The sequence below is a fragment of the Pseudomassariella vexata genome (assembly GCF_002105095.1).
Source record: "Pseudomassariella vexata strain CBS 129021 chromosome Unknown BCR38scaffold_15, whole genome shotgun sequence".
NCBI lineage: Eukaryota > Fungi > Ascomycota > Sordariomycetes > Amphisphaeriales > Pseudomassariaceae > Pseudomassariella > Pseudomassariella vexata.
Genome location: NW_024467970.1, coordinates 101,948 through 114,991, shown reverse-complemented (window position 1 = coordinate 114,991; position 13,044 = coordinate 101,948). Strand labels below are relative to the sequence as shown.

The window sequence follows — 13,044 nt, the reverse complement described above, 5'->3', positions numbered from 1 at the left end:
GTGTGATCAATTTGCAAGCTGACTGACAGTAGCGAGCCCAGCTATTGTATAATTTGTCCTCCTAGCAGGCTTATGACACCCCCAACGGTCTGGAAGGACAGCTGAAGGCTACAAAGCACAGAAGCTGAACAAGCAACAACTCTTATACAGCTGGGCATTCCTCACCAACTATTATTTAGTGAGTGAGCTGGACTCAATCAAGAATATCATAATATGTGTCAATGCCAAGTTTTACGCATTAGTAAAAGTAATGTAAGGGATACTGCTCGCGCAGTATATTTCCGTTACTAGAGTTATTGACCGGCAATTAATTATTGTTGCGTGCCCCAGACACATCGGTTGTGTGCTGGGTTCAGCCCTTGGGCCAACTGCCCACAGATAGTACATCCGTAACAGCTGCCATTGGGAGTTGGTCCTATCATTATCATCATCAATACAACACTCTTACCTCTCTTGTGCACAATTCTGTACGTATAAGAGTGAAAGTTGACATTCCAGCACTCATGTTGGACCTTCAAGGCTATTACACCAAACTACCAGTCTTGGAAGGACATATGGCCACTTACCGTACGTTATGGGCCAATATGACCACCACTCATCGTACCACACAAGTCCTGCCTGTGGGACAGGCATCTTTCAATTCTGTCTACATAAGGCCCTCCTGGCCGCTGTTCACTTCTTGCAGGACTCTCCAGAGATCATGACCTTTTCAATACAAGACCATTTGCCCACAATCCAATAACTCACATCAGGGGCAATAATGTTCACGAATACGAATAACGTACCCCACAAGCAAGTTGGCCACTTTTTCTTGGCACCGTACGAACAACCTTTTAATTAACATCTTTACACATACCAAGATGGGATCGAATTGGAAAGAAAGCAACATGATTCTAGCGTGTCAGGCGCTTCAATCGAAACCCGAATTAAGCATCCGACGCGCTGCCCAACTCTACAATGTCCCTCGTACAACTCTAGCTAACCGAAAACGCGGACTACTATCTCGACGCGATACTCGACAATCTAGTCATAAGCTTACGGAATCAGAAGAGTTAGCGGTCGTACAATATATACTTGACCTAGATTCGCGATCATTTCCTCCCCGGCTCCATGGTGTTGAAGCTATGGCTAACCGACTGCTCCGTGACCGTGGCGCTGGACGCGTCGGCGTCAACTGGGCCTCGAACTTCGTACGACGACAACCAGACCTTCGGACGCGTTTTAATCGAAGAATCGACTACCAACGAGCCTATTGCGAAGATCCTGACGCGTATCGCGCGTGGTTTACGCTCGTACGAAATACAATTGCGAAATATGGTATCCAAGAGGCGGATATCTATAACTTTGACGAGACAGGGTTCGCGATGGGCTTAATCATCCGAGATGGTAGTTACAAGTGCCGAACGACGCGGAAGGCCTCGTACAGTCCAACAAGGCAATCGAGAATGGGCTACAGTAATCCAGGGTATTTATTCGTCCGGCTGGGCTATCCCGCCGTATATTATTGTCGCGGGTCAAAACCACCTCTTATCCTGGTACGAGAATAGCCCATTCCCGTCCGATTGGGTAATCGCTGTAACCAAAAACGGTTGGACAACAAATGAGCGAGGCGTAGACTGGATTCAGCACTTTGATCGCTATACGAAGGATCGTACGAAGGGTGTTTATCGTCTTCTTATCCTCGACGGGCATGAGAGCCACCACTCGACTGACTTCGAGCTATATTGCAAAGAGCATACTATTATTACACTTAGTATGCCTGCTCATTCGTCACATAAGCTCCAGCCTCTCGATGTAGGCTGTTTTAGGGCTTTGAAAAGGTCTTACGGCAAAGAAATTGAAGACCTAATACGGGCGTATATAACCCATATCTCAAAGGAGGATTTCTTTTTGGCATTCTATAGGGCGTATCGTACGACTATAACTAAGTCGAATATCCAGGCAGGTTTCAGGGGGACAGGACTTATTCCGTATGACCCGGAATATGTGATTTCACAGCTGGATATTAAGCTACATACGCCTACACCTCCTGGGAGCTCGTCTGGCGCCCCCTTAATCTGGGAATCAAAGACTCCAAATAACCCAACCGAGGCGCAATCCCAGTCTGAATACGTTAAAAACAGAATCTTACAGCATCAGAATAGCTCCCCGACGACAATACTTACGGCTATTGACCAATTTTCACGTGGTGCGACAGCTGTTATGCATCTTAGTTTTACTTGAGCATGAGGTTACTACACTTTGGAAGGCCAATCAAGAGCTAAGCCGTCGTCGAAGGACTAAAAATCGACAGCTACAAGATAGATGATCTCTTAGTTTACGAGACGCTCAGGACTTACAGTCTCAACGGGATATTGAACAGCAGCTACAGGATGATATACGTGTAAGTCGTCGTCGTACGAGACCGGCCGAACCACGCCGACGGCGCTGTAGGATCTGCGGAGAGCCCGGACATAATGCTCGTACTTGTGAGAATGATAAAGATACGTACGAGGAAGAGGATTCCAGTTAGTTTGAATTATTATTTTTTAGTTTAGTTAAGTTATTGAAGTTATTCATACGGTGCCAAGAAAAAGTGGCCAACTTGCTTGTGGGGTACGTTAGCTGTTCCATACATTAGACAATTTGTCTTCCCTCTCTTCCAATCGCATGTCAGATTATGGAATGTCCATGTGCTTTTGAACGTATATCCCTAAAATCACATCGAGCATTATTCATGGTATCTTATTCGTGGTGTCGTATAATGACAGCATACACCACAATTGGTACCACAGGCGGCCGCTACTGTATTAAAATAGGGACTAAACTTTTCAGGCGTCCTGGACAACACTGGCACATTCAATGGCCTCGCGCAGTAGCATTTAAATGCCAGAATCTCATCAAACCATGATTGGCAACGACAAAGCTGCATACTGCCAAGGTAAGGTGCAAGCAACGACACGAGCAATCCATTTACCCCTTATGACACCATTATTACTCGAGCATTTCACGACGAATAATCCCGATTTAATATGAGCAATTATTAATTTTGAGTGAGTCAGTAAGCCTGCTCTAGAGTCTGTATACTGTACAATATATACCGTACACACACACACACATGCTACTAAAGATCCACACGTCCCCGGTGAAGATCCACATTAGCAAGCGCAACAGGCTTCGTCCTATAGACGACCTTATGCCCGATAAATAAGGCCAGGAACAGTATCAAACTTACGTACGCGGCGAAGAAGTCGCTCGTGCTCCACTCGATGAAGACGGTGAATCCGTTCGTCAGCAGGATGACAACACAGAAGAAGACGCCGTACCAGGCCAGGTAGGGTTGGAAGGGCGCCTTGTAGGGCAGGTCGTCCCGGGACATGCCGTGGACTTTGAGGGCCTTCATGAAGCGCAGGTGGCAGATGTTGATCAGCCCCCAGGTGATGAAGCCGGCGACGGCAGTGATGTTCAGCAGCCAGTCGAAGACGGTGACTCCGTTTTCGGACAGGTTGAGGAAGGCGAGGAGGCCCATGGCGGAGGTCATGGCTGCGGCGTAGTAGGGGGTTCCCCAGCTGGTGGTGCGGGCCATGAAACTGGGGATGTGGTTTTCGTTCGAAAGTGCCAACAGGATTCGGGATCCCGAGTATACGTTGCTGTTGGCTGCTGAAAGGACCGCCGACAGGAGAACGGCGTTGATGATGTCGGGCAGGACGCGAACACCTGCCAGGTTGGCGGCAATAACAAGGGGGGAAGCGTTCGCATCAGTGGAGTCCGATTGAAGACTCGGGTGGTCGGACGGAACCAGGATGCCAATGAAGAAGACGGTGCAAACGAAGAGGGACAGAATACCCCAGAAAGTCCATCGAATTGCCTTTGGGACGGCCTTGGCGGGGTCTTGCGTTTCGCCGGCGCCAATACCAACAAGCTCAGCACCTTGGTAACTAAAGCCCGCCGTAATCAGAACCGACCAGAAACCCACAAACTTGCCCGCTGCGCCCGGCACCATGTTCTCCACGAAAGGGCCAGGGGTAACCCAATACTTGAACCCCAGATAGCCTTGGTCGCCGACACCGGCGTTGATACAGATGGCGAAGAGGATGAAGCCGATAATGGTGACGACCTTAATACTGGAGAAGTACATCTCAAACTCTCCGAACCACCGAATAGGGAGGAAGTTCAACGCGGTGAAGACGACCCAGAAGATCGCGATAAATATGCCGATGCTGAGGCTCGCATTCCAGTATTGTATGATGAGGCCAGCAGCTGTCAGTTCGACGGCAAAGGTGATGGCCCACGAGAACCAGTAAATCCATCCCATGGCGAATCCCACCGAGGGGTCGACAAATCGGGAAGCGTACGCGGTAAAAGACCCTGCCACGGGAATAAAGGAGGCCATCTCGCCCAAGCTCGTCATGACGGAGTAGACGATGCTACCGACAAAGAGGAAGGCGATCAATAGACCAACCGGCCCGCCCGATGCCAGCGCCGACCCTGTTCCAATGAACAACCCCGTGCCTATGGTGCCGCCAATGGCCAGAAACTGCAAGTGGTAGCTCTTGAGGCCACGCTCGAGCTGGGTGTCGGCGGCCTCGATGTCATGGTTGGGGCCATTGATAGACGGGGAGTTGTTCGCATCACCAGCGGCGGCGCTCTTCTCTTCGACCTTTTTAACTGGCTTCTCCGTGGCGACGTTCACGTCTGTCGTCAAGGTACTTTGGGAATCCATCATTTGGATGGAGGGATGGACCAGATGGGCTTGGCGTCCGATATTCAATCAAAAGCTGTTCACCGCTGAGCTACTCCACGGTTTTCACTTTGACATTTGGCATGGGGAAGGAGAATTTATGATGAATATGACGAGATACAAACCGGAGGGCGCAGAGCTCCAAGCCCATATCCACCACTACCACTTCTCTGCACGCGAACGAAAAATTTCGCGTCAGCCGATCCATAGCTCTCTGGAACACAATGCGTGAACGGCGTCTCCGTTTCTAGAGTTACTGTTTGATGGCGTGGTCCTCCGGTCGATTCGCCCAGGGTACAGGCGGGGAGTTGGGGTCCACTTTCCTACATTGAATTTTCTTCATTGCCTGCGTTGGCTCAATTGGCTACGTAATCAGAAAGAGCCCTCAGCCAAGAAAATTACCTCAAGTGGGTTGCAACCGCGGCCCGAACCCACTTGTCGACGATGTCGCGAGACCTCTATTTCGTACACATTGCAGATTGAATATGCCGCCGCAGGATGCCGAAGGGCGGGAAAGGTTTCCCGGCCACACCCCACTTAATTTGGAGAGCCGCGGGCTCGCACTTGACACATCCGCTACCACTACACTGCGGCACCTTTGGAGAACTCATAATGAGAAACGACATGACAGTTGTTACGAACCGTTGGCACTGAACCAACATTACAGGCCCGTCGGCAGGCCAGGTGGATACAGACGCTAGGATCATGGGACCCCGCATCGGAGGAAGGAAAGGACCGACAGGTCACGTGACCTACAGGGGTGGATATGTTGGATATGTTGCACAACCAATATATCCAAGTGGGGATCAGTGAAGGAGAGACGGGTATATAAGGGACAGGACTTCCAGGCATTTCATAGATAGACAGTCTCTACTTCAGTGATCAATCTAAGCATCAATCTAACCCATTGGTGAGGCAAACTGCCTGAACGACTCTATTCCCGATTACCCTACTTGAATACTTCAGTTACCCAAAGCACTATACTTCATGCGTCAAACCCCGATATTATTGCTTGAGGACTCCGCAGCAGGACTTACTTACTAGCACAAACCCTTACAGACTCTTTAGTGGTTTACGCAGCTAGACTATTAGAGGTTTCGTTACAGAGCGCGCCTCATGGGTGGTATCGCATGTAACGAAACCTCTAATATCGGGGTCTGACGTATGAAGTATAGTGCTTTGGGTAACTGAAGTATTCAAGTAGGGTAATCGGGAATAGAGTCGTTCAGGCAGTTTGCCTCACCAATGGGTTAGATTGATGCTTAGATTGATCACTGAAGTAGAGACTGTCTATCTATGAAATGCCTGGAAGTCCTGTCCCTTATATACCCGTCTCTCCTTCACTGATCCCCACTTGGATATGTTGGTTGTCCAACATATACAACATATCCATTCCCTCTTATTTCTTCTGGATCATTTGGATATGTTGGCTGTCCAACATATCCAACATATCCACCCCTGTAGGTCACGTGATCTGTCGTTCCTTTCCTTCCTCCGATGCGGGGTCCCATGATCCTAGCGTCTGTATCCACCTGGCCTGCCGACGGGCCTGTAATGTTGGTTCAGTGCCAACGGTTCGTAACAAGTTTATCACTTTTTTACGAACTCTAACCTAACATCCAGGTTAATTCTATTTAAACGGTCGATATAGTTACAGAGGCCCTTTTATTTAAGCTTTATTGATAGCTTGCTATAGCGTAGGTAGTGTTTTCTAAGTTAGGTCTTATTAAGTGTCACGATCTGGGTTGCATCGCATTGGTAGAGACCTCGATTAGGTGCTATCGACGAAGATTCTACTCTAAGGAGCGAAGGAAAGAAGATCACAAACTTAGGTTTGAGGGAGCGCGACTAAGTCGTCCACGCTTGGCGGGGCTCCTGCAGGGGTTATGATTGGCTTCCCATCTGGCACTGCCATGGCAGGTGTTCCAGCTGTAAGTCACCTGGTTGTAGTGAGTCTGCGAGGGTTGACCTTCACATTAAGCTAGTCCTAAAGAATACTGTAGTCGATGTTAAAAATTTGCAGTACTTATGTTTTTAGGAGCTCTCGCAGGTAAGCTAGAGCGTTTAAGAACTTGAACTCCGTTGAGGGCAAAAAATTTACTTAGGAAAAGTGGCGTTGAGGTGGGACGTAGTAAGCAAGTAGTAGTTAGTAGATGTTGTCTAGCACTACCTAAAGGTGGTGCGAGGTCGCAAGTCTCCAAATAAAGCGGAGCGTGGCGTGGCCAAAAGGAAATTGTGTTTCGTAAGGAATTGTCGCATTGGGGAACAAGCAGAAGTCTGTACGGCGCGGGACGGAACGTACCGACTAACGTTACTGGACAGGGCTTATCGGCGACGTCAACCCATTATTCATCGGCTGGCCAAGCCCAATCGCTCGGCTGTGATTGATCAGATTTTTTTGACACACCGATAAGCCGCAAAAGGGCGTCAAGACCCACGGATCATCCTCCTCGCCAAGAAGTTACTGCGCGCCGTTTCTGGAACCAAGAATGATGTGAATAAATTGCATTGCACGGAGAGCATCAAAATGTCCATGACGTGAGAGAGCCAGGGGCATTTTATCGCGGGTCGACTTGGCCAGATTTGCATCGGTTCCAATCACCCGAAACGGCCCGAACACGCACTGCACGATGATGATGGCGCCAACTTTGCCTGAAGCTGCAGAGATGCCGTGGCTGCTCGAACGGTAGCGGGTTGGAAAGTACTTGCCGGGAATCACGAAAATAATTAAGTTGGGGCGAGCATTACTGAAGAACTGGGCAAGGGTGTGCAGCACCATCAGTGCACCGGCGGAGCTTCCAGAAACCGAAGGCGATAACGCAGAACATATGCAGATTCGAGCCAGTCCGGGTGTGCTACGGTGAGCCCTCTAGACTTCATGGTGGATCACTCGCAGCAGAGTGAACATAAAGAAACCAAACCTCTGGACTGGTTTACGTCCAATGGTGTCGATGAGGGCGGCTGAAACTCAGTACCCCGGCACGGCACCTGCCAGAACAAGGATGAGGTTGCTGACGGCAGTTTTGTAGTAGATCTAGCACACAATGACACCACCTCTGCAGCCGATCGCATTCAGGATGATGCAGTTATTAAACCCAGGTCTGTTCCAGGCGACGTCCTTTCGGCAATTGATCACTCCCTCCGCCTACTGTAGGGTCACCTAGACTCACCAGGAAGAACTGCAATAGCGCGCGTCTCACTGAACCTTCAAACTCTTCCACCTGCGTTAGAGGCGGAAAATTCACCCCATCCAGTCTTTCCAACTTCGAGCTGTTCGTGAGCGACGGCACGAGTAACAACACAAGGGATCTCGTCAGCGTTACCTTCACCCCACTTGCCAGACCGGTAAGCCTTCGCATTATATATGGCCTTCTGGACGTCTTCCGCCACATCAAAGGTATACTGGCGTGTTTCTAGAACGGCCAGACGGAAGTAGAAAGCGGTGCAGTCCGGAACGCCGCCAAAACGATCATGATGCACCACATCTTGTCGGCAGATTGGACGCAACACGAGTTCGTGGAGCAGTTGGCCTCCTTGGATGCGAGGTACGGCAAGTCTTTGAACCCCGCCGTGACGAGAAGCAGAGGCATGCCCTGCGAGTTGGCTAATACCATGCATGGTGAAGACGGCGTTCATCATGACCCCACTCCATCTGGTCGTGGGCAGAATGTAGGCGCCGTCTACAGCTGTGTTCCCACTGCATAAATTGACTCTAGGTGCAGCTTGGGCAGTTCTTAGTGGCAGTTACAACGATCCGGTTTGGTCAGTCTGAAGTCTCTCTGGCGGCTCCACTCTTAATAGGTCCAACTGCTCACCACTTCCGAATAAAGCCTCATCACTTCAGAAGGTCCAAGTCGTACATTCCAAATGATCTAGCAATGTGAGAAAACTGGGCAAGATCATTGGGTCTCATCAATTCGAGTCTGACACCAACGTGCGTCTACATGAGTCTTAAGATCGAACCATTGAAGTCGAGAAAAGCAATGAAGCAAGTGGGACAAGACGCCAGGGTGTGCACGCCAAGTCGAGATCACAAGTCCGGGGCAAAGCTTATGATGACCCACTCTGCGTGGTATTGGACTTGGCATCGATTGCCGAAAACTTTCTTTCGGTTTTATCACTCAACGTCGGTTTCTGAGAAAGGGTTGATTTGCAAAGTTTTCTTAAGCTAGTTTCGTCCATGGTGCTCCAATGAGAATGATTATATCACTCTCCATACAGATAGAAGGCCGGGGACCATGTCTCCCATTTGAACACAACGGTAGACTCGGCTGTTAGCTCTCGGATCACAATTGTATAGACCTCGAAAGCTGACAGTGGTCTTCGCCGGCGCCGTTGCAAATTCCGGGGATGGAGATTCATAGAATTGAGCATCGCCACGAGAGGTTAATGACGCCGCAAAGGTTCACGTCAGAACCAAACAGATCATCATATATAAGTTGGACGGTGAGGTTCAATGTGAGTGTTAAAACCGATCATATTTGGCCATGCCACCACACGGATCCCCATTCGAGCAATTATGAATGTCTCAAATCGATCTGGAGGAGGTTAGCCGACTTCAACTTGGCCTCAGATATTTCCTTGATATTGTGATTTAGATGCACTCATAACATCTCTCGAAATACGGGTGCTTATACGTGAATCGTGAAATAATTCATGAACTCATCGAGTGTTCCAATGAGATCTACATCCAGCGCAAGTACCTACCTTTAGGGCTAAGAGTCATTCGGGACCAGATGTCTCCGAAGCTCAATTTGCGTACGTACTGAAAGCTATATAATACGTATCGTTACAGATAATTAGAGCTCTCTCTTTCAATTTGGCATTCGTATAACCTTCGGAAGGAGAATACCAGAATAATTACTAGTTATCTGTTCAACTCTTACTTGGGCAATGGGGGTTCCTTTGGTATTCGAGCTGGGATGACAAAGCCATAACTGCTCTTATGAGAACATATGCAAGTCCCTGGTGTTGGAATGAGCCATCACTGATATATATTTACTACTCTAGTAATGTATCCAAAGCCCATTAGAAATCAGTTCATCCCGAAGATGCTGCGATGTACATCTGCATACTTTTATTTGTATGATCACAAGCTGGTCGTCCTTTCATTGTCCGTAAGTTCTAATACCAAGACCTCCTGGGCACCATAGTAACATCAAAAGAATGATAGGCCAATATTAAATTTCTTGAATTATGCAAGTTTTAAGAGTTACCCTGGCTGGCCTTAAAACCGTGGGGTTCCAGATCCCCTTCCTTGTGAGATCTTATCCATAGTAGTGCTCGCTGATGCTATACCCTACGAGACTTTTACAAAACATCTATTTTGAATCACCGTCTTTTCATAAAGATGTGTAGTTTATGCGGTGGGTCATTAATCATGGCTTTACGAAAGGGGACGCTACTCAGCTTACTCCTAAATATCTGCCGAAACCGAGTTATACCTACACATTATTCTCATTCACTAGTGCAGGCTGGCCCCGATCTGTAATGGTTCTAACCGGTCAAAACTTAGGGACTGTGTATCATTGTCCGTAAACAAGCTTGTAGAACATCCTGTCCCTCGCCACGCTAGCACCATTCAAGGCGCTCTCTGTATATAACGGCGAGCTTGTTCCTTCCTGAAGTCAAACAAAATTATTTGTGTCCCAATGTCAGTTCATGTGGTCATCGAAATGGGTACAGTTGTGCCAAATACCCTCAATTCTATTTATCAATGTGTTGCTCTCGGATTATAAGCATTTCCAGTGCTTGGTGTTCTGGACGGAGCCAATTATTATGTGCCGTATCCTCCTAGAAGATAATGTGATCCAAGCCAATGGACGGGCTTTTGATTGAGGTTTGTGCAATCACTGTCTGCTCTTCATCGTTCAACCATCCAAAAATCTCAATTTTGTGCGGAACACGCCGGTCCCAGGGCTTCGACGGCTCCTGATAGACAACTTGAACCATGTGACAGTAGAAGATGGACAGACGTAGTTGGAGAAGGCAAATTGGAGGCGCCTGAGCTTTGTCAGTCGCCGCAGATTACCGCACCGTCTCACCCAAAGCTCTGTATTCTATTCGACCTAACAGATCCGACGCCACTCTGCCAATTATGCAGACATTAGTTGTTGTTACTGGTGATGGCAAATAGCCATTACAGTAGTATTCTGCCGAGCAATGTACGTCTCGTGCATGAAATGCATAGCTCAGGTCTTTCGCGAGATGCATGTTTCCAGTCACTCCCTGGGGTGGTTATCGGACTGGTGAGTTGCCAAAAAGAAATGCTGAGCGGAAAATGAACTGATTTGACCCCAGAAGATTTGGCTTTGCTTCCTTCTTGAACGCCTCACTGGCGCCCTTCATCAGACTCGAAGTGAACCTACAGTCTCTTCTGTCCGCGCTCTTTGAATCAGTTAGCAAAGTAATATTTTAACGGTTGAGGAACATGGATCGATCACATCATGACACCCGATTCCATTAGTGATCAACTTCCTATATAGTAAAGAGTACATGCCTCTGAAGGTGCGTGCAACGAACCCCGGATCGAGCCAGTATTTCTGAGTGGGGTGGCGTGGTATATTGTGATTACTGGGGACGTAGTACCGACCAACTATCAGCAAGTACTCCTTTATCAGATACCTGATTTCTATGTGGAGGCCATGAATCTGTGAAACTCGGTCCCTATTCGCAATCTCCTGTCTTGTTCATCGTAGTCATGAACGGATTGGTCCTCATTGACGAGCGGGCCAATTCGACCACCTTGTATGGGATATTGAGATCCAGGAAAGTTCTACGCTACTTGAAAACTCCAGTCCTTCAATCGAGCCTTCACGAAGTGCGTGCGAGCAGCTCTTTTGACGGAATCGCCAGCTTGGAAACCCATGGATTCATCCAAGCATCGGAGAATACCTTCCTCGTAGGCCTCGACCTCCCGCAAGTTTGGCGGCATTTTGGAAGGTACGGGTGGTTTGGAGCTAGTGTGTGTTGGCGTCGACATGTTTGTGGCAGAAGCTTTGGAGTTTGAATGAGATTATCGGATCTGACGAGAGAGGGTCGAAACTCTTCAGGGGCGCGTAAGTTATCCACGCTCCCGATGGCTACTGGTGAATACGGAGTATGTATGACTTGGGAAGCCCTCGTTGATGACCCTCGAGTTATCGACAGACCAACGCGGCGGGAGCGGTTGGGCGGGTGCCAGTACAGGTTTATGAAGCTAGGAAGACAATGGGTGTAGGTAAAAGAATAAACAAAAGATAATTCGATCCAAAAAGTGAGTTGTATGAGATGTGATTCGGAATACCCTTTTGCAAGGGTTCGGAGTCTGAAGTGATGGGCTAGGCGGTGTGGCCGATTGTTACTTTCTAACGTGATAGGGGCAATTATTCATTGGTAGAGACGACTCAGGATCTACCAGATATCACTGCTATAGAGCCAGGTATCACCATCATCGTCTACTTCAGATGCAAAATCCAGGTGGACGAATTCAGCAAGTAAAATTAACTAGCAGATCGGAGGGGTTCTGGCTTAGAATAGGGGTAAAGTAGAGAGCTGGAGACGGATTCATATAGTCACACGACTACTTCTAATTGAAGAACCAAATTCAGGTAAGCAAATAGACTTCAGTAAGTAGTAAAATTGTGACATGTTGGACCTCGTCCCGGGAGCACCACTTTCAGTCGGTCAAAGTGTGGAATATCAACCCGGGCAAACGGGTGCTACACTTCATATACCCCACTGGTTCGGTAATAGAGCTCTTGGTAATTAGTGACATTAGGTGCCCTCCAATAACTTCATGTAACTCTATCAGGAAAGCAAGGCGACCTGCACTACATAATAGTCATCTCTCCCTACCACGAGATGTGACATGTGTATAAGGTAGCTCCTTAATTTAAAAGGTCAGACGCTTAGGCAACCCCCCTTGTGTATTTCCATGATTTTATGAAGTACTATTATCAGCAGAACGACAAGATAGCAGCAGTAAAAGAAACCGAGGTACAGGGTCACTTTGGAGTACATTCTCTGTGTACGATGGGATCACCAAGAGCTTAGTCTATGGCCAGCCGCCGTTTCAGTCTTTCTCAGCAGAGTTTTATCATAATAGCAACCCTATGTGGTCAACTACCAACTTCAATTCAAGCCTTGGTCACCCCGATGAAGACCCCCGAGTCAGTCATATTCATCGTCTTACTATGCCAAAGCCTCAACGCCATTTTGACAACCCTAACAGTGGCATGTCTTTCTTGAGGCCATCAACATCCAGCTTACGGCAGACTGCATTTGCGAACGCCCACGTCGATAAGAGACTCTCCTCAGGCCAGCGCTGGATCTTCCGATAGATG

General features: G+C 48.3%; 2 protein-coding genes across 2 annotated transcripts; both read right to left on the bottom strand.

Annotated features, from left to right (window-relative positions):
- Nucleotides 1-3,016: 3,016 nt before the first annotated feature.
- BCR38DRAFT_446412 (amino acid permease/ SLC12A domain-containing protein) lies at nt 3,017-5,114 on the bottom strand. Its single transcript, XM_040861090.1, has one exon. It carries the CDS (start codon nt 4,703-4,705, stop codon nt 3,104-3,106), a length of 1,602 nt encoding a protein of 533 aa, XP_040711541.1. The 5' UTR covers nt 4,706-5,114; the 3' UTR covers nt 3,017-3,103.
- A 2,684-nt stretch (nt 5,115-7,798) lies between these two features.
- Nucleotides 7,799-8,512, bottom strand: BCR38DRAFT_68561 (uncharacterized protein). The gene has a single exon (XM_040865561.1). The coding sequence runs from the start codon at nt 8,357-8,359 to the stop codon at nt 7,928-7,930; it is 432 nt and encodes a 143-aa protein (XP_040711540.1). The 5' UTR covers nt 8,360-8,512; the 3' UTR covers nt 7,799-7,927.
- Nucleotides 8,513-13,044: the final 4,532 nt, after the last annotated feature.

Coding starts and splice junctions, on each gene's coding strand:
- BCR38DRAFT_446412 (XM_040861090.1), bottom strand. CDS start 4,705: ATGATGGATTCCCAAAGTACCTTGACGACAGACGTGAACGTCGCCACG.
- BCR38DRAFT_68561 (XM_040865561.1), bottom strand. CDS start 8,359: ATGATGAACGCCGTCTTCACCATGCATGGTATTAGCCAACTCGCAGGG.